Source organism: Cervus canadensis, chromosome 13 (assembly GCF_019320065.1).
Source record: "Cervus canadensis isolate Bull #8, Minnesota chromosome 13, ASM1932006v1, whole genome shotgun sequence".
Classification (NCBI taxonomy): domain Eukaryota; kingdom Metazoa; phylum Chordata; class Mammalia; order Artiodactyla; family Cervidae; genus Cervus; species Cervus canadensis.
The window spans coordinates 38,068,763-38,089,890 of NC_057398.1; the positions used below are offsets into that span (position 1 = coordinate 38,068,763).

General features: G+C 46.8%; 2 protein-coding genes across 7 annotated transcripts in view; one reads left to right on the top strand and one right to left on the bottom strand.

The window, feature by feature from the left end:
- Positions 1 to 281: 281 nt before the first annotated feature.
- LOC122452013 (40S ribosomal protein S2-like) lies at positions 282 to 21,072 on the bottom strand. Of its 2 annotated transcripts, XM_043485301.1 has the most exons (4): positions 21,061 to 21,072; positions 12,354 to 12,360; positions 10,015 to 10,019; positions 282 to 1,212 (listed from the first exon to the last, which is right to left on the bottom strand). In XM_043485301.1, exon 4 carries the CDS (start codon positions 1,207 to 1,209, stop codon positions 328 to 330), a length of 882 nt encoding a protein of 293 aa, XP_043341236.1. In that variant the 5' UTR covers positions 1,210 to 1,212; positions 10,015 to 10,019; positions 12,354 to 12,360; positions 21,061 to 21,072; the 3' UTR covers positions 282 to 327. The 2 variants fall into 2 exon arrangements, with proteins under 2 accessions (XP_043341236.1, XP_043341238.1); XM_043485303.1 differs by lacking the exons at positions 10,015 to 10,019; positions 12,354 to 12,360; positions 21,061 to 21,072 and adding an exon at positions 6,731 to 6,735.
- Positions 12,876 to 21,128, top strand: part of VPS13D (vacuolar protein sorting 13 homolog D) — a 267,732-nt gene continuing 259,479 nt past the window's right edge. For all 5 annotated transcript variants that reach the window (XM_043485295.1, XM_043485297.1, XM_043485298.1 and 2 more), the window contains exons 1-2: positions 12,876 to 12,973; positions 17,519 to 17,691. In XM_043485295.1, the coding sequence (XP_043341230.1) occupies positions 17,595 to 17,691 (97 nt within the window). In that variant the 5' untranslated portion in view covers positions 12,876 to 12,973; positions 17,519 to 17,594. The remainder of the gene's footprint in view (positions 12,974 to 17,518; positions 17,692 to 21,128) is intronic.

The window sequence follows — 21,128 nt, forward strand, 5'->3', positions numbered from 1 at the left end:
GTTTGAGAGCATTTTAACCACAGTAGAAATTCTTTAAAAATTGGAGTCAATCCTATCAGACCCTACAGCTGCTCTATCAACTATGGTTATGTAAGATTCTAAGCTCTTTGTTGTCATTTCAGTATTCTTCATATCATCTTCACCAGGAGTAGATTCCATCTCAAAAGACCACTTATTTGGCTCATCCTTAAGAAGCAAGTCTTCATCCATTCAGGTTTCATCATGAGATTGCAGAAATTCACTCACATCTTCAGGCTACACTTCTTTTTTTTTTTTTTTCTGGTTTCATTCACTTTATTATTCTCTTTGTAAAATTATGTTATAAAATTATGTGGTGGCTACAGCTGGGGCCTGGGTCCTCTGCACGGAGACTCTGGTGTGGGTCTTCACAAGATGGTCAGTAAATTCCTGATATGGAGACTTGGTGAACACCGTCTCTTTCCAGAGGTCAGGAGTGAGATAACTGTAGGTCTTGGAAATGGCATCAAAAGTGGCCTTGGCGAAGTTGCCCAGGGTGGCGGTGCAGCCCCTGGCAGAAGTGTAGCAGTCGTCGATGCCGGCCATCATCAGCAGCTTCTTGGGCACAGGGGCGGAGACGATGCCAGTGCCTCTGGGGGCAGGGATGAGGCGCACCAGCACGGAGCCACAGCGGCCAGTCACCTTGCAAGGAACCGTGTGGGGCTTGCCGATCTTGTTCCCCCAGTAGCCCCTTCGCACGGGGACGATGGACAGCTTAGCCAGGATGATGGCCCCACGGATGGCAGTGGCTACTTCCTTGGAGCACTTGACACCCAGACCGACATGTCCATTGTAATCCCCGATGGCAACAAATGCCTTGAACCTGGTCCGCTGGCCAGCACGGGTCTGCTTTTGCACGGGCATAATCTTCAAAACTTCATCCTTGAGGGACGCTCCCAGAAAAAAGTCAATAATCTCAGACTCCTTGATGGGCAGAGAGAAAAGGTAGATCTCCTCCAGGGACTTGATCTTCATGTCCTTGACCAGGCGGCCCAGCTTGGTAACAGGGAGCCACTCCTTGTCCTCGGCCTTGCCTCCGCGAGCTCCGCGGCCTCTGCCCCGGCCCCGACCCCGGCCACGACCCCGGCCCCGGACGCCACTACCGAAGCCTCCGCGGAAGCCACCGCGGCCTCCCATTCCAGGGCCCCCCGGGCCTCCGGGCCCTTCCGCAGCACCGGCGTCATCCGCCATTTGCTAAAAAAAGAAACAAGAACCAGCCGGTGAGCGAAGTCCTGGCATTTACAGCCGCCTCGGGGGCCCAGGCCGGGCTCCACAACGGAGCGCGGGCGCAGCATCCCGGGGCCCCGTCGGATGGCGGCCCAGGCCCGCCTGCCTCCCAGGCTACACTTCTAATTCTAGTTCTTCTGTTACTTCTACCACATCTGCAGTTATTCCTCCATAGAAGCCTTGGATCCCTCAAAGTCATCCATGAGCACTGGAATCAACTTCTTCCAAATTCCTGTTAATGTTGATATCTTGACCTCGTCTTGTGAATCATGAGGGGTCTTAACGGCCTCTAGAATGGTGAATCCTTTCCAGATGGCTTCTTAGCTTATTTTGTCCAGATCCATCAGTGGACTTATCTATGGCAGCTAGAGCCTCACATAATATATTTCTTAAATAATAAGACTTGAAAGTTGAAATTACTCCTTGATCAGCGGGCCACAGAATGGGTGTTCTGTTAGCAGTCACAAAGACATTAATCTTCATCAGGGCACCCATCACCTGGTGGGTGACCAGGTGCATTTTCAATGAGCAGTAATATTTGAAAGGAATCTTTGTTTCTGAGCAAGAGACCTGAACGTTGGGCTTAAAATATTTAGTAAACAATGTTTTGAACAGATGTGCTGTCTCCAAGCTTTGTTGATCTATTTATAAAACACAAACAGAGTTGATTTAGCATAATTCTCACTGACTTTAACCTAAAGTCATCAGTTATGTTAGCCCCTAACAAGAAAGTCAGCGTCTCCTTTGAAGCTTTGAAGCCAGTCACTGACTTTTCCTCTCTAGCTATGAAAGTCCTAGATGGCATCTTCTTTCAGTCCATCCATCCATCCATCCTTCACATGCTCAACTCGTGTCTGACTCTTGTAATCCCACGGATTATAGCCCACTAGGCTCCTCTGTCCATGGGATTTTCCAGGCAAGAATACTGGAATGGGCTGCCATTTCCTCCTCCAAGGGATCTTCCCTACTCAGGGATTGAACCTGCGTCTCCTGTGTCTCCTGCATTCAGGCACATTCTTTACCGATTGAGCCATCAGGGAAGCCCCTTCTTTCAACAGAAGGTTTTTTCATCTGTGCTGATAATCTGTTGTCTAGTGTAGCCATCTTCATTTATTATCTTAGTTAGATCCACTGGGTAACTTGCAGCTTCAGCTTGAACTTTTATGGTATAACAATGGCTTCTTTCCTTCAACTTCCTGGACCAGGCTCTGCTGCCTTAAACTTTTTTTTTTTGCAGCTTCCTCACCTCTCTCAGCCTTCCTAGACTTGATGAGAGTTGGGGCCATGATCTGGGTTAGGCTTTGGCTTAAGGGAATGTTGTGGGTGGTTTGATCTTCTATGTAGACCACCAAAACTTTCTCCATTTCAGCAATAAAGCTGTTTCACTTTCTGCTCATTCGTGTATTCATTAGAGTAGCACTTTTCATTTCCTTTAAGTATGTTCCTTTGCGTTCACAACTTGGCTAACTGTTTGGCACAGGAGGCCTACCTGCCTGTCTCAGCATTTGACATGACTTCTTCACTAAGCTTCATCATTTCTAGGTTCTGTTTTATGACAGAAGTGTGGGGCTTCCCTGCCAATGCAGGAGGTGCTGGAGATGCCAGTTCGATCCCTGTGTCAGAAAGATCCCCTGGAGGAGGAAATGGCAACCTATTCCAATATTCTTGCCTGGAAAATCCCATGGACAGAGGGGCCTGGCGGGCTATAGTACACGGGGTCACAAAAGAGTCAGACACGACTGAGGGACTCAGCATGGAGCACCAAGAGACGTGTGACTCTTCCTTTCACTTGAAGACTTAGAGGCCATCATAGGGTTATTAACTGCATGATTTCAATATCGTTGTGTCTTAAGGAATAGGGAGGCCCAGGGAGAGGGAGAGAGACGGGGGAGGATATCTGGTCAGTGGAGCGGTCAGAACACGCACAACCTTAAGTTTGCCATCTATACAGGCACGGCTTGTGATGCCCCCTGAGAACTACAATGGTAACATCAAAAATCACTGATCACATTTCACCATTACAAACATAATAATAATGAAAACGTTTGAAATATTTAAAGAATTTTATTTTATATTTTTAGCTGCACTGCGTGGCTTGTGGGATCTTAGTTCCCCAACCAGGGTTTGAACCCAGGCCCTTGGCAGTGAAAGCATGGAGTCCTAACCACTGGACTGCCAGGGAATTCCCGAAGTATTTCAAGAATTATCCAGATGTGACACAGAGACATAAAGTAAGCAAACGCTGTTGGGAAAATGGTATGGATAGACTTGTCGGACATACAAGGTTGCCACAAATCTTCAATTTGTAAAAAATTCAGTATCTGCTAAGTGCAATAAAGTGAAGTGCAATAAAATGAGGTGTGTCTGTACTTAATGCCACTGAGCTGTTCACTTAGAAATGATTAAGATGGCAGATTTTATATAATGTGCAATTTCATTACAATTACAAACAGCAAAAACCTTCTTGAAAACAATTCTCTCTCCAGTTACTGTCAGATTTCCCGGTTACTTCTTCTTCTTCTTTTTTTTTATTTTTATTTTTCTTCTTCTTTTTTTTTTTTAAACTGTTTGTTTTGTACTGGAGTATAGCTGATTAACAATGTTGTGAGTTTCAGTTGGACAGCAAAGGACTCAGCCATACATGTACGTATATCCATTCTCCCCCAAACTGTCCTCCCATCCAGGCTGCCACATAGCATTGAGCAGAGTTCCCTGTGCTGTACAATAGGTCCTTGTTGGTTATCCACTTTAAATATTACAGAGTGTACACGTCCATCCCAAACTCCCTAACTGTCCTTTCTCCCCATCCTCTCCATTGGCAACAATAAGCTCTCTAAGTCTGTGAGTCTCCTTTTGTTTTGTAAATTCATTTGTATTATTTCTTTTTAGATTCCACATATAAGGGAGATCATATGATATCTCTCCTTCTCTGTCTAACCTACTTCACTCAGTATGACAATCTCTAGGCCCATCTGCATTGCTACAAATGGCATTATTTCATTCTTTTTAATGGCTGAGTAATATTCCATTATATACATGTACCACATCTTCTTTATCCATTCCTCTGTCGATGGACATTTAGGCTGCTTCCATGTCTTTGCTATCGTAAACAGTTCCCAGTTACTCTTAACAGCAAGACATTGTTTATTGACAATATTGAAAATGTCTATCGACATTTGCTGTCTCCAATTTATCTTCTCCCATTTTCTCTTGAGCTCACTCCATTGAAGCTGTGTCCATCTCATCACTAGAACTCTTAATGGCCAGGTCGTTGCTGACACTAACCCTGATGCTCAATTCACAAAGACTCTCAGGGCTCCTCTCACTTCCTCTGTGGGCAGTGTTTGATGCAAGTGACCAGTTCCTTCCAAGAAACATGCTCCTTGCCTGCATCCAGGAGCACACACTCCCTTGGCTTTCCTGTCATCTCAGGGGCTCCTTCTGCCTCCTTTGCTGCTTCCTCCTCATCTCAACTCTTTGTATCTTCTCCATCTCCCACCCCCTCCCCTGCAAGCCCCACACAGCTTCACGGCTTTAAGTAGCACAAATGCATCCTGCCAGCTCCCAGAGTTTGAATGGATAAGTGCTTCCCGGGCTCCTACTTCATGGCAGGCTGAAGATGCTCTAGGTGCTGGGATACAGCAACTACTAAAGCAAAAGGTTGGGAAGAGAGACAATAAGCAAACACACACACAATACTCCTACAAAGGTTAGGAGTATTAGAGTATTAGATGTTTCTTAAGAGCATCTCATCTACTTTTTCTTTGCACCAGTCAGCATTCCAGGATAGAGCTCTCATTCCCACTCATGTTTTTTGAGTACTGCTCTTAAGTACAGTACACCTAGCTCATTAACTGTGGCTGGGCCATAATTAATGGGTAGTAGTGTTTTCTAAAACTGGATTCATGCACACATCCAAGCCACATTAAAATTTCGACTGAGAGAGGACTTCCTTGTGGTCTAGTGGTTGAGACTCTGTATTTTCAATGTGGGCGGTTTGGGTTCAACCCCTGGTTGGGGAACTAAGATCCCACGTGCTATGCGGTACAGCCAAAATCATATAAAATAAAATAGCCTATTCCCAAACTTTCTTTAAAAAATTTCAACTTAAAGTCTACAAAGTCTGTTTCCTTTCTATCTGAAGAAAATGAAGCTGGTCACAGAGAATAGACAGATGGGGGGTTTCCACTCTCCTGCTAAGGTGGGCAATGGGCAAAGGACTCATGCAAACTTATAGCCAGTACAGAGACAGGGCCAGACCTGTCTTTTGGAAAGATGTCTCCAGGTGTTGGGGGGGGGGCGGTGAGTGGAAAGTGGGGCTGTCAGGACTGGGATGCTAATCCTGTCTGTGGCTCTCATGCCCTTTGGTTACTGGGAGGTGGGCTGATCCCTCCTAAAGCCCTCTTGTTCTGGCTATGTTGGGAAGATGACTAGGAAAGGGAAGATTGGAAGCAAAGACACCAGGGATGTGCTGGTTGTGTAACAGGGAAGAACAAATCTGATTCCTTAACTGGATCTGTTTCTTTTACTTTAGGTTTGTATTTTATTGCTTTTGCTATAAGTTGAGAATGTTGCCTACTGAAATATACATGATGGCCCATTCTTGGGGCCCTCATCTTTAATGGTATAACTCTTTTCCATTCATATAGAGATAAAAAGTTGCAGAACATAAAATAACATTTGTCTTGTTGGAGGTTTATGGGAACATTGTGACAGGACCTACATGGCCAGTTGCAAGAACAAAGGATTCCCGCACCAAGAGGTTTGCAACAGCCCACCAGACTCCCTCCCCTTGTAGTATAAAAGAGGCCTGAGCATTAACCTGGGAAAGATGGTTCTTTGGGACACTAGTCCACCATCTTCTTGGTCTGCTGGCTTTCTGAATAAAGTCGCTATTCCTTGCCCCAATAACTCGTCTCTCAATTTATTGGCCTGTTGTGCAAGGAGCAGTATGAGCTTAGTCTGGGTAACTGTTGTTCTCCACCCACTCCTCCAGTCCTCTTTCCACCCAGCTCTGTATCCTCTTCAGACTGAATCGCCAGACTCTTGCCTTCCAGCTTCCAGCAGGGTTTGCCCTTGGGAAGGCAGTAGCAGGAACAGAGTGGGAGGAGAGCACTGGCCGGCTGTATTCCCTCCTCCACACACCCTTCCAGTGGCTTCTAACCGTATCCACTCTCTCAGCTTGCTTTGCTGCAGCCACACCCTCCCTGTCCCCATAGCTCCTCCCCGTGGCTTCTCCCTGTGTGCTTAGCCAGCTCCCTGGATTTTCTTACTGCTGCCCTCTGCCAACTCCCCTTCCTTTAACTTGCCCATGCCCTGTTTGCTTCCAAGGGGCCACAGCCCTGACAGCTCTCACTGCACATTTCCCAGGCCTCTGCTATGCAGGAGCCTCCTAAGTTCCCATTCCAGGTTCAGTTTCACTCTATACAATAGGGGTAATAACAGGTGATGTCATGTGAGAGGCATAAAGGAAAACTCTTCCCACGTGTTGCCTGTACTCTCAATACTCTTGACACGGTCACCAAATGTGGGGTTTTTTTCCCTCCCCCACACCAAAAGATTCAGTGACACCAGCTGGGTGTGCTACAGTGTAACTCAATTCTGACACTCTCCACCTGGAAGTAGTACTAGAGCTCACAGGTTAAGGGCTCCCTCCCACAAGACTGCCTGAATTTCACACACCAGTCACAGGTTCAGGTGTTACCTGTGCTTTAAAAAAATTTTTTTTAAATTATTTACTTTATTTTTGGCTGCGCTGGGTCTTCGTTGCTGTGTGTGGGCCTTTCTCTAGTTGTGGTGTGTGGGCTTCTTGTTTCAGTGGCTTCTCTTGTTGCAGAGCATGAATTCTAGGTGCACGGGCTTCAGTAGTTGTGGCACACGGGCTTCGTTGCCCCAAGGCATGTGGGATCTTCCTGGACCAAGGACTGAACTGGTGTCCCCTGCACTGACAGGCAAATTCTTAACCACTGGACCACTAGGGAAGTTCCCCTGGAAGCTTTCTGAACCCCATCATTTTGAGGTTTTATGGACATCCTTAATGGACATCCTTAACAGGCACGCTTGACTGACTGGTGATTGATTCAACCTCTAGCCCCTCTTCCCAACCCAGAGGTAAATGGTTGGAGTTGAAAGTCCCAAGCCTCTGATCACATGGTTCATTCCTCTGGTATCCAGCCCCCATTCCTGGGGGCTTTCCAAAAGCCACCTACTGACAGAAACTTAGGTGTGACTGAAAGGGATTTGATATGAATAATAAGACCCAGGTTTTGCCTTTATGGCTCTGGAGCTTTTTCAGAAATGAGGACACAAGAACAGCTATGTGAACAAAAGATGCTCCACTGCTTTTATCATTTGGGAAATTTTAAAGATTTTCAGAGTTGTGAGCCAGGGATGAAGGATGAAGATCAAATGTGTATTTCTTATTATAAATCACAACATCACAGTGGGGAAATTTGAAGCAACTGAAGGCAGCCACCAGCCTGATGAGTTAACTGATCAAAATGGGCCACATGAAGCCCCTCCTGCCTCTTTATTTTCTTTAACTCAGATGGAGCAAGTGGTTTTACTAAAGTAGGGCCAGTGTGGATAGGAGGAAGAAACTTTTGGATTCCTCTCCATTGAGTTTACATTCAGGCATCGTTGTTAGGGAGCACCTTGATGGACTGGCACAGAAGTCAAGAAGTCCAGAGTTGTGAGCGCTAGAAGTCCACCTTTCCAGGTGTAAATCTTGGTTCCGCCACTTCCTGTTTGTGTAACCTCAAGCAAATTAATGACCTGCTCTGTGCCTTACTCTCCTTACCTCTAAAATGGGGTTAAAATATCTCCGTCAGAATAAGGGATTACATGAACTACTATCTATAAAATACTTGGGACTATGTCTTGGCACATAGTAAGTGCTCAATAAATACTAGTTGCTCTGTGTGTGTGTGTGTGTGTGTGAGTGTGTGCTGGGGATGCAACAGAATGCAAGGCAAGGAAGGTTTCTGCTGGAGCTGGCATGCTAGGTGGGGCTATGTGAAGAAATATGTGTGAGTGCTATGCCATTGGTGAGTTTAAGAAGTGAAACCACATGGGAAACAGACAGAAGTGGGAGTACTGATAGTTTGCAAGGGGAGGTTCAAGAAGGCTTCTCTGAGGAGCTGGTATTTGAGCTGAGGCTTTGGTGAAGGGAGGGACAGCGACTGCTCCAAGTTCACATAGCAAGTTATAGGTGAAGCTAGGGTGCAATCCCACGACTCTTTTTTTTTTAATTTTATTTTTAATCAGAGGATAATTACAATATTGTGATGGTTTTTGTTATGCATCAACATAAATCAGCCATACATATACATATGTCCCCTCCCTCTTGAAACCCCCTCCCATCTCCCTCCCTACCCCACCCCTCTAGGTTGTCACAGAGCACTGGCTTTGTGTTCCCTGCATCATACAGTGAACTCCCACTGGCTATCTATTCTACATATAGACTCTTAACCTTTAGGTTTGCCCCAAGCAGCCTCCTGGCTTTCCAGATGCTACTCTGGTTTCTGGTTTCTGAATATGGAGCTCCAGGCAGGGCAAAGAAGTCCCTGGAGAGAGAGGAAATTCTAAAGAGCTGGTTATCAGAAGCCCCCTACAGTAAACAAACTGTCCACCCAACTCAACTCCTCAGATGAGTATCAAACCCAGCTGGCCCAGTGCCTCCTCTGCATGGCATGGATAATGGGTACCTTGCCTATCTCCCAGGGCAATTATGGAGATAAAATAACTGAAGCTCAGTTTCCCAACTCTCAGGCCAGGCCACACTCAGACCCTTGCCATCATTCAGGAAACAAACCCCAACATCTTGCCCTGGGTCCTGAAGCCAACCTCCTGGCCTCATGTCTTGTCTCTGGGGTCCCAAAACTGTCTGTCTGCACCCCATCTGGTCTAGACCATCTGGAGGCCAGGTGGGGAGAGGCCTTTATTGGGAGGTACAGAGGAGGGCCTCTCAAATCTGCCTGCCCCAGAAAACCTGCCCCTTGGGCCAATATGCACCCCAGGGTCTAGCCTGGATGGTGATTAGGGGACATTCCCCATCTCCTGCAGTCCTTCACCTGTCATGTGTCTGAAATCTGCAGCTTTGGGGGCCACAGCATGGATGGGGGACTGTTGGAGGACCTTCCCTGTGGCCAGCACAACCCTTTCCCCTCTGCCAGGCCTACCTTTGACCGACCTCTCTGTTCCCTGGGTCCCCCATAACAAGCAGCGGGTGGGTGGAGGGTGAGCTGCGGTCATCATGCAGAAGGTTTCAGGCCGGCAGCAGAGTCCTGCCTCGTCCTGTGGTCTCTCTGTGATCCTGAGTCAGTTCCTTCCCCTTCCTAATCCTCAGTTTCCCCTTCTGTACAATGTGGACTTTGGACCAGCTCTACATTTCCAAACTCATCACTCGGGGAGCTGGGTCCTCCTCCAGACTCCCTGAATTTGTATCCCTGGGAGCCAGTTCTTCCCACTAAGACCTCCAGCTAAGACTGTACCCCCCTCGATCCCACCTTGCTTCCCTGTATTATTTCTTTAGTGCCTATCACCATCCCACTCCTGCATGCTTTATGCTGACTTTGCTTTTTGGCTGTGTCTCGTCACCTGCTGGTATGTAATCTCCAGGAGGGCAGGGATATTTATCTATTTATTTGGTTGTGCTGGGTCTGTTACTGCACTCGGGCTTTCTCTAGTTGTGGTGAGTGGGGGGGGGGGGTACTCTTCATTGTGGTGCGAGGGCTTCTCAATGCGGTGGCTTTTCTTGTTGCGGAGCACGGGTTCTAGGGCTCCTGGGGTTCAGTAGTTGTGGCACATGGGCTTAGTTGCCCAAGGCACGTGGAATCTTCCTTGACCAGGGATTGAACCTCATGTCCTCTGCATTGGCAGGCAGATTGTTGGCCACTGGGCCACCAGGGAAGCCCCCACATGTGCTTTGATTTTCTCTTGTGTAAACACCCAGGAATGAGATGGCTGTGTGGTAAACGTATGGTGAGATGGATGACTCTCAGTGACACTGGTTGAAGGAATGGTGTCCTGGCGCAAACTCCTCAGGTACAGCCAGGTGTCTCTGGGCTGGAATATCTGGATTCTGAGAAAAGTTCTGAGGGGTGCCTTCCCTTCTGCCTTCTGTGGAGTTTGGGGTTTTACACCCAAACCTCAGCCTCTGAGGACACCCAGTGTTGAGATTCTGATGGGTTGACCCCACCTCACAGGAACCCAGGTTTTCCTTAGGAGTGAGTCAGCCCACAAGCACCTTCATTAGCTTAGCATCCTGAAGGTTCATAATTATTATGGTGAACAGATACCCGCAACCTTGCCAGCCTGCGTCCTGCATCTTCTGACTTTTTATGAGCCTGAGTTGTTCTTCCTGTCCTTCTGGTGATAATCCAAAATGAGTTGTTCATTTGTTCATTCATTCACAGCACCTTCATTGAGTCCTTCCTGTGTTAGGCCAAGTCTAGGTACTGAAGAAACATTTGTGAAAAAAGACACAATTTCTGCTGTCAGGGAACATTTAGGGTGAGGGAAGAAAAGATGTGGGTCAGTCAGTTCAGTGGCTCAGTTGTGTCCGACTCTTTGCGACCTCATGGACTGCAGCACACCAGGCTTCCCTGTCCATCACCAACCTCCAGAGCTTGCTCAAACTCATGTTCATTGAATTGGTGATGCCATCCAACCATTTCATCCTCTGTTGCCCCCTTCTCCTCCCGCCTTCAATCTTTCCCAGTATCAGGGTCTTTTCCAATGGGTCAGTTCTTTGCATCAGGTGGCCAGAGTATTGAAGTTTCAGCTTCAGCATCAGTCCTTCCAATTATATTCAGGACTGATTTCCTTTAAGTATAAACAAGTAAATAAAATAATCTCATTTCAGACAGCATTATATTTTGTGAAGATAATATAACAGGATAATGGATGAGGGGAACTTAAGATAGGACAGCAGGGAAATCCTCTGAGATGGAATGTTTGAAACGAAGAGTGGGCTATATGGTTATTCAGAGTTGCCCTGTAGCTAGATACATCTATCGAGCATGTGAAAGGCAGCATTTATATTGTGACTTGCCATAGTGTAAAATACACACCAGATTTAGAATACCAATGTCTTTTTTTTTTTTTTGACAGTGGCTCTTTTTAAAAAAAATTTTTTTATTTATTTTGCTTCACCAGGTCTTAGTTGCAGCATGTGGGGTTTTTAGTTGTGGCATGTGAACTTAGTTGTGGCATGTGAGATCTAGTTCCCTGACAAGAGATCGAACCCAGGGCCCCTGCACTGGGGGTGCAGCCTTAGCCATTGGACCACCAGGGAAGTCCCCAAAACGTCTTATTAATAATACTTTTCCTGTTAGTTACAGGTTGATCAATCCTGAATATTCATTGGAAGGACTGATGTTGAGGCTGAAACTCCAATACTTTGACCACCTGATGTTAAGAACTGACTCATTTTGGAAAGACCCTGATACTGGGAAAGATTGAAGGCAGGAGGACAAGGAAATGATAGAGGATGAGATGACATCACCCACTCAGTGGACATGAGTTTGAGTAAACTCCGGGAGCTGATGACGGACAGGGAGGCCTGGCGTGTTGCAGTCCATGGGGTTGCAAAGAGTTGAACATGACTGAGCAACTGAACTGAACTGAACAGGTTGAGATGATAATATTTAGAACATGTTGGATTAAATAAAATATATTATTAATTTCACCTTTTAGTTTTCCCTTTAAAAAATGTACCAAGTAAATTTAGTATGCAGCTTACTGCCGAAGAATTAATGCTTTCGAACTGTGGTGCTAGAGAAGACTCTTGAGAGTCCCTTGGACTGCAAGGAGATCAAACCAGTCAATCCTAAAGGAGATCAGTCCTGGGTGTTCATTGGAAGGACTGATGCTGAAGCTGAAGCTCCAATACTTTGGCCACCTGATGCCAAGAGCCTACTCATTTGCAAAGACCGGATACTTGGAAAGATTGAAGGCCAAAGGAGAAGAGGGGTGGCAGAGGATGAGATTGGTTGGATGGCATCACTGACTCAATGGACATGAGTTTGAGCAAACTCTGGGAGATAGTGGAGGACAGAGGTGCCTGGCGTTCTGCAGTCCATGGGTCGCAAAGAATTGGACACGACTTCACGACTGAACAACAACTGCATTATACTCCCACTGAACAGCAGTGGTTTCTGTAAAAGCATCCTAAGTAGAGAGATGCGAAATCAAAGGTCCAAAGGTAGGAACTGGAGGATGCTGGGGGCAGAGCGGGCCCAGGAAAGAGTAGCAAAAATCGGAGTGGAACAAATTCATTAGAATCTTGGTTTTGGCTCTCTGAGGAATGGGTTTTAATTTAAGTGTGGTGGGGAAGCAGTTTTAAGCAGGCAAGTGGCAAAGTCTGAATTATGTTTTAACAGACCCCTGGACTGCTAAGTGCCGAACCGACTGCAGGCCAGTCTGTCCTAAATATTATCATCTCAACCTGTAGCCTTCCCCCGGACTCGGTTTACCCACATGCTATAAAATGAGGCTATACGGGCCTTTCTCCCCATTGGGCTCCAGCACCTGCGAACTCTGGAGGGGGCGGCCGGCGTCGCCTCCTCGATGACTCGGCGCTCGGCTGGCCAGGCGCCGGCGAGTCGCTCGCTCGATTGGTCGGGTCGGGGCGGGCCTGAGTGCAGCCGGCCAGCGCCATTGAGGAGCCGCGGAGAGGAAGCGCCGCGCAGTGCCGGGCTGGGGCGGGCGGTCCGGACACCGACAGGTACGGGCCGAGGCGGGGCGGCGCCGGGAGGCGAGCAGGGCCGGGGGACTCAGGGTGGGCGTGGGCCCGCGGTCGGCTGCTCGGGATCTGCTTCAGACCTAGAGGCCCGGGCCCGCCCGTGGCGGGCGCGGCGCGGGGAGCCTGGGGACCCCACCGTCGGGCCCTCCGAGCTCCTTGGTGAAGTCCTGGGGCGTCCGAGCCCTCGACATCCCCGAGAGTCCCACCCTCACCGGGACCCCCGCGTCCGAGCCCCTCCGGGCACCCTAGCCACACGCTCGGACGTCCTGAGCCTTCCGGGACTCCGGCGTCCGTGTCCTGGGGAGTGCGAGCCCCCGCCAGACCCCGCATCCTCTCCAGGGTCGGGGCAGCCTGGTGCCTGGGGATCAAGGGGGTGTTAACCCGCTTCTCCCCGCCGGAGCCTTGGTCTCCACACGAGAGCCCCGTGTATGAGCCTCGCTACCTGTTCCCAAGAAGGATCTCCAGTCAGGGTTCTAGAGGATCTTAACCACCCCCTTCTTCAGCCTTTGGGGGTCACGGTCTGGGCTGGGAACATCAGGCCTCAAATCTCTCTTTGCCCCTCGCCCTCCGGGCTCATGCCCTGCTGAGCCCCTCCTTCCCGGGGCTTGGGGACACCTGGAGCTGTTCCCTCCTGGCTCTATCTGGTAGGTGGGGTCTCCGTCCCCCGGAGCTGGGCTTAGGGTTCTTAGCAGAGAGGAGGCGCACGGGCTGGGGGGAGCCTGGCCTCCCGGTTTGTTTCCTTCCCTCGGGGCCCCGGGCCTGGCCCCCGCCCCTCTCCGCCCGCTGATCTCCGAGCTCCCTGTGCCGGCAACCCTCCGCCCCGCCGCCTCCGCTCCTGTCGCCAGACCTTCCTACTTAGGACTCCAGCCGCCCCTCGAGGGAGGGGCCTGGCTCAAGGTCATGGCCAGCTGTCTGCCCGCCCGTGGACTGAGTACTGATCTCCAGTGTCACCTGCCCCACCAATTAGGGGAGGCCAGGAGGGGGGTTAGTGCCAGGCAGCTGCCGAGAAGTCCTGATGGACAGGGGTGTAAGCACTTTAGGATTCTGGCCAGCCTGGGGGCCCTTCCTGACACCGGATTCCTTAAGGGAATCCTTGAAGTGGCCTCAAGCCTGGTTTAGATGCTTAGCAGAGTTAATGGATGCCGTCTGGCTTGGGCCTTAACCTATTTATTGCCCAGGGCATTTTATAGTGCCTCTCACCCCATCTTCTTTTAATCTGGGCTTTGCCTTCCTCCACCTTCAGGGGAAGTAGAACAGGGCCATGTCTTGTGTACACACTGATAGTTGTTTCCCTTTGTGCCTATTCAGAGAGCACTTGTAGTTGGCACTTCAGAGTTTGTTGGCATTTAGGGCCAGAATCAATGGCAGTTACTTCAAAATTAGAGAGTACTCCGACTTTGGCTCTTTGTTTAAGTGTGTTTGGAGTTTGCATAGTTAGACTAGATTAGTCAGATTCATGTTTTATTTTCAAAGATTTACTCGTTTAAAGTTATAATGAAGAAGTGTTTCCTTTATTCTTATTTTAAGAAACTTGTTCTTGTAATCTCTTCTTTAAATAAATGTACCCCATAATTTTTAGCAGATTCGTAATTTTACATAAAATGTGCTTTACAAAAGATCTTTGGAAAGAAGTGTTCCCAGGTGGCTCAGTAGTAAAGAATCTGCCTGCCGGTGCAGGAGACTGAAGAGACTCGACTTTGATCCCTGTGTCAGGAGGATCCCCTGAAATAGGAAATGGCAGCCCACTCCAGTATTCTTGCCTGGGAAATCTCATGGACACAGGGGCCTGGCGGGGCTGCAGTCCGTGGGGTCACAAAAGAGTCAGACATGACTTAGCAACTAAACAACAGCAAAGCATTTATTTTCTTATATGTTTTTACTGTCATTGTTGACAAATAAGAGTTAATTTAATCTGGAAATGCAGAACACTGCTGACGAATAAAAAACAATTTTTCCTGCAGGTTAACTCTTAAAGAGCTTTGTGTTTGGGGGGTGTTTGGTGGGTGGAGGCCTCTCAGTTGGCCTAAGAGTGTCTTCTGGCACTAAGATGAATCACTGGAGGTGGGGCAAAGTGCTTGGAAAGGATCCGGAAAGGGCCATTTCCAAGTGGGATGCCTGCCACAGCAAACCTGGAGCCTCAGGCTTGGTGGGCCGGTGTCCCACATGCTTGGCTCAGAGCAAGATGTGGAGCACACATCTAATTCTAACTGGGATCTACTAGCTGAGAAATCTTGATATCCGTTTAAACTTTTATGTCTCAAGTTCCCTATGTTAATTTTATGGAATACTAAAAATTATTTTTTGTAATGCTAATGGACACCAGTTATTATGGTGGACAGTAATAAATCAGTACTGGATGTGAACCAGAAGATTTCTGGTGTTTATAATTACTAAGGTATCAGTGTCAGCTGGTGTCTAAGTACCAATAATGCAGTTCTAGGACTTTTAAGAACAGTGATAAACCACTACTGTCTCCCTTCCATTTATATCATTTTACAGATGATCCTGATAAATTTGCAAAATTGATTTCAGGAGGTTTAAGAGGATCTTTGCAGAATATGAAGTTCATTGATCCAATCTCTTAGGCCATTTTTCTATTTTTTTTGTTTTTTTGACTGTGTTGGGTCTTCGTTGGACTTCTCAGGTGGCACTAGTGGTCAAGAACCCACCTGCCAATGCAGGAGACATAAGAGACTTGGGTTAGATCCCTGGGTGAGGAAGATCCCCTGGAGGAGGGAATGACAGTCCAGTCCGGTATTCTTGCCTGGAGAATCCCATGGACAGAGGAGCCTGGCAGGCTATAGTCTGTGGGGTTGCAAAGAGTTGGACCCGACTGAAGCAACTTAACACACTCGGGTCTTCGTTGCTTTTCTTGGGCTTTTCTAGTTGTAGGGAGCTGGGGGCTACTCTTCGTTGCAGTGTGAGGGCTCCTCCTTGCCGTGGCTTCAGTTGTTGAGGAGCACAGGTTCTAGGCACGGCGGTTCAGCAGTTGTAGTGCACAGTTCAGTAGTTGTAGCGCATGGCCTTAGTTGCCCTGAGGCATGTGGGATCTTCCTGGACCAAGGCTTGAACCTGTGTCTTCTGCATTGGCAGGCGGACTCCCATCCAATGCGCCACCAGGAAAGTCCCACTTGGGCCATTTTTGCTTTAATCTAGGACAGGGTTTCTCATCCTTGGTACTGTTGGCATATTGGGCTGGATAATTCTTTGCTGTGAAGGGCTGTCTTGTGCATTGTAGGGAGTTCAGCAGCTTCCATGGCCCGTCTCCTCTCACAAGGTACCAGTTGCAAAATTCCAGCCACCGCCCCCCAACCGCCCCCCGCCCCAGCCCCCAGTCATAATATTCAGAAATAACTCTAGATGTTTCCAGATCACATCTGGATAGAACCTCTGATCAGGACAGCCTAGTCCCCAGGTCAGTCACCAAAAGCAATCAGTTTCATGATCAGTTACATCAAAAAGATGCACAACTTTGAATTGTAGGTAATTTTTGGTTAATTTATAAGTGACCATTTTTCGCAGCTGCATCAGTTTGTAATGTCTTGGCCTTCCATTCACTAGTGGTGGCATCTTAACAGTGCTTCCCATTCATCATTGTTTTTTTTTTTAAATTGAAGTTAGTTTCAGGTGTGCAGCAAAGTGATTCAGTTCTAAATATATATATTTCCGGTTTATTTTTCATTATAGGTTCTTATACAATATTGAATATTGTTCCCTGTGTTACACAGTAGATCGTTGTTGCTTAAATCTATTTTATGTATAGTACTGTGTGTCTGCTAATCCCATACTCCTAATATCCCTCCCTTCTTCCCCCTTTAGTAACTGTAAGTTTATTTTCTATGTCTGTGAGTCTGTTTCTGTTGTATATATAGATTCATTGGTATTATTTTTTTAGATTTCACATATAAATGATATAGTATTTGTCTTTCTCTGTCTGATTTCACTTAGTTTGATTCTCTAGGTCCATGCATGTTGCTGCAAATAGCAATATTTTCCTTCTTTTTAAAAAATATTTATTCATTTGGCTTCATCATGTTTTATGGCACGTGGCGTCTTCGTTGTGTTGTTCGGGATCTCATGTTGAGACACGTGGACTTTCTAGTTGTGGTATGTGGGCTCAGTAGTTGTGGCCCGGGGACTCCAGAGCACGTGGGCTTTAGCACTTGTAGCATGTGGGCTTAGTTGCTCCGAGGAATGTGGGGTCTTAGTTCCCTGACCAGGAATTGAACTTGCGTCCCCTGCATTGCTTAACCTCTAGACCACCAGAGAAGTCCTTTTCCTTTTCTTTATGGCTGAGTAGTATTCCACACCTTCAAACCACACCTTCTTTATCCATTCATCTGTTGACAACACTTAGGTTGCTTTCATCTCTTGGCTATTGTAAATGGTGGTGCTGTGAACATTCACCCCATGTTTTTTTAAATCTGTGCTTTGTATCCATCTACTTTCAGGACAGATAGAGTAGGATATCATCTTGGAAAAATTGTCTGGTTTTTCTGTTCATTTTCTTTTTTTCTTCTTCCATAGATTCTCCTGTGACCATGAGAGAGAGAAATAAAGAATAATCCATGAGTTTTAAACACCTTGTCTTGAGGATATAGTCATGTTGGAAGGTCTTGTAGCCTGGGTTCTTAATACCTACCTGGGGAAATATGTCAATAACCTGAACACTGACCAGCTCTCTGTCGCACTTTTGAAAGGTGAGTACATGTGTCTCTTTTTGGTGAACTGTGCTTTGCAGATTGGATATCTATTTTTTTATATTCTTTTTATTGTATTGAGAATAATAAATCTTAATGGCCAGATGGCTTTGTTCCAAATATGTGCAGAAGAAAATAATGTTCCCCCATAGGACACCGATTATTATTATAGGGTAACTTAAGTAGGTAGCTGTATTGTCATAGAGTTTAGGGAAGTATTAAATAATAATAATAATAATTTTAAAAAGAACATACTACTGGTGACTATGCTTTGCCCCAGTTAATGTTTTCGGTTTTTATAAGACTTTATGGAAGCAGCCAGGATGTAGTGACAGTGGCGTTAGCTTCAGCTTCAGATCCCGCTGTTACTTAATTAGCTACATGAACAAATCATTGCAATTCTGAGCCTCAGTTTCTTTCGAAATAGAGGGCAATATACCTCTGTGGGTTGCTGTAAGGATGAAATGGAGTGGCCTTTGAAGCTCCTTTCCTGCTGGTGTGTAATAGATAGCCACATGTTACTGTAGGGTCTTCCGACAGAGTTTCTGGGATCTTGTCTTGCCGAGTAGTAAAATACCTAAAGCTTGAGACATTTTCACCTTGACAAGGCTATATTTCCTAAATACAGCCCAGTGGTTTGATGAGGGGATTGGAAAAGTGCTTTCTTCTCCTTCCTTGCTTTAAGTTCTCTTTGCTCAACTCAAAATGGAACCCTTTAACACATCTAGGAAAAGAAAGAAGATCGAGTCAGTTTGCAAACATGTAGAATCATAGAAAGAGGAAAGGGGCCCTCAAACACAGTGGAAACCTCCTGGGCTTCCTGGGAGTATGAGTTTTGGCAAGTGTACTGGGGCAGGTTAGGGGGGCTGGCCATGAAGCAGATGTGTGGACAGCCTGAGCACAGGTGCAGTGATTTACTGTTCCCAGAAGTGGCATTCTCCGGGGTTTCCTGACCCACCCAAGCCAGGGGAAGGATCACAGCAGCCATAGGCCACAGGGAGCTTGAAGGGTTGCACCCCCCTGCTCCCTTCCTTTCATTGGAAACAGCAGTGGCTTCTTTCCTATTCTTTTTTTTCCTCTGCACTTTCCTGGACGGGAGCTTCTTGATGGAAAGTGAAAATGATGGTTGCCTGGGAAAGGGCTGTGTTTAAAGTATAGTGGTAGTGTCGAGTTTATGTCTTTGGTCACGTATTGAAGTTCTCAGACACACTGTGAAGCTCACGGGATGAACGGGCAGGTTACTGGGCCCAGAAGGAGCCCTGCAAACCACAGCATTGCTGACAACAGAGCTGGCTTTCTCAAGAGCGATGTGGTAAGAAGGATGTTTGCTAAAGAAATTAATAAATAGAAATTGGTATCTGATTAGTTATGGCGTCTCCACTGATAATAGACTTGACCTCAGCAGTTTTATTTATTTAAGTTATTACTGCTTATTTATTTTGGCTGCGCCAGGTATTAGTTGCAGCATATGAGCTCTTAGTTGTGGCATGTGGGATCTAGTTCCCTGACTAGGGATTGAACCCGGGCCCCCTGCATTGGGAGTGTGGAGTCTTAGCCCCTGGACCACCAGGCAAGTCCCTGAAAAGGATTTGGCCTGCATGTGGGCTGTGCATGAAAGGATGTTTGACCAAGTAGCCAGGTGTGCACTGGGTGGGGAGGGGGCAGCCTCAGTGGATCACCTGGTCTCTGTGATCTCTGGACTGGGTCCTAGCGCCCCTCCATCCTGATTCTGACTCTGATCTGACTCTGATTCAAGGACTCTGACTTCATGAGATGTGCGGGATGGGATGGGGCTGGGCTGGGCTGGATTCTAACCCCCTGCCTTCTACTATACAGAGGGGACATACCTGTCCTGCAGGAATGACCACCTTGATCCCACACAGGGCCTTCCACAATGGGTAGATCTCCCATTTATCCTTTTGCCAACCAAGCTGCTACATTTTACATCTGTCTGTCTTTATTTCAGTTTTGTTTTTTATTTAAATTTTAAAAAATTCAGAACATAAGACACACCCGCTACCCAGAATTGACCAATGTTACCAACCAGGTCTGCCCTCCTTCCTTTCTGACCTTCGAACCTAACACTTGACCCTCTGTCCTCCTGGTTGTTCCTGAACATGCAAAATACCTGGATCACCTTTCCTCCAGATGCCTGCATGACAGTGCCCTCACTCTGGTCCAGTCTGCTCAAAAGCCACTTCCTCAGAGATGCTTCTCTGACCCTCCTAGCTAAAGTTGCTTTTTTTAAGAAATTTTTTACTTACTTATTTGGCTGTGCTGGTCTTAGTTGTGTCGTGCAGGATGTTCTATCCTCATTGCGCCAGGCAAAATCTTTAGTTGCAGTATGTGGGATCTAGTTCCCACACCAAGGATTGAGTGTGGGCCCCCTGCATTGGAAACTCCGAGTCTCAGCCACAGACACCAGAGAAGTCCCTCTAATCTCAGCAATTTCAGACAGAATATATCTTGTAAGGACAACCGTGGCTATCACTGAAGCTTTCTACCCCGTTTCTGGGCCTATCTCTTCTTAAAAAGTATTCTCTGTGGCTTTTAACAAGCCTGCGGAGTTTGAGGAATGTGTCTCTGCAGAATAGAAACGTGCTTTTTCTTTCGTAACTGATGTAGTTACTCTATGTTTATGGATCTGGAGCACGCCATGGTGCTTGGCCAAAAAAGTTTTAGAGCATCACAGTGCACTGAGAGAATGGCTTTGTAAAGGAGTTGAACACTTTTTTGTTGATCTTGATGACATGATTAAGGAGGCTTTGGGGGCAGAGGATACGAGAGGAAAATGAGAGTGTTATTTCAGTTTGTCCAGAGATATTTACCTGACCAGTAATGCTGAAGATCATGATCATCAAATCATGAACTCCTTATTGCCAAATTCAGACTTAAATTGAAGAAAGTGGGGAAAACCATTAAACCATTCAGGTCTAACCTAAACCAAATCACTTATGATTATACAGTGGAAGTGAGAAATAGATTTCAGGGACTAGATCTAATAGACAGAGTGCCTGGTGAACTATGGACAGGGGTTCATGACATTGTACAGGAGACAGGGATCAGTACCATCCCCAAGAAAAAGAAATGCGAAAAAGCAAAATGGCTGTCTGAGGAGGCCTTACAAATAGCTATGAAAAGAAGAGAAGTGAAAAACAAAGGAGAAAAGGAAAATACCCACTCGAATGCAGAGTTCCAAAGAATAGCAAGGAGAGATAAGAAAGGCTTCCTCAGTGATCAGTGCAAAGAAATAGAGGAAAACAATAGAATGGGAAAGACTAGAGATCTCTTCAAGAAAATTAGAGATACCGAGGGAACATTTCATACAAAGATGGACTCAATAAAGGACAGATATGGTATGGACCTAACAGAAGCAGAAGATATTAAGAAAAGGTGGCAAGAATACACACAAGAACTGTACAAAAAAGATCTTCACA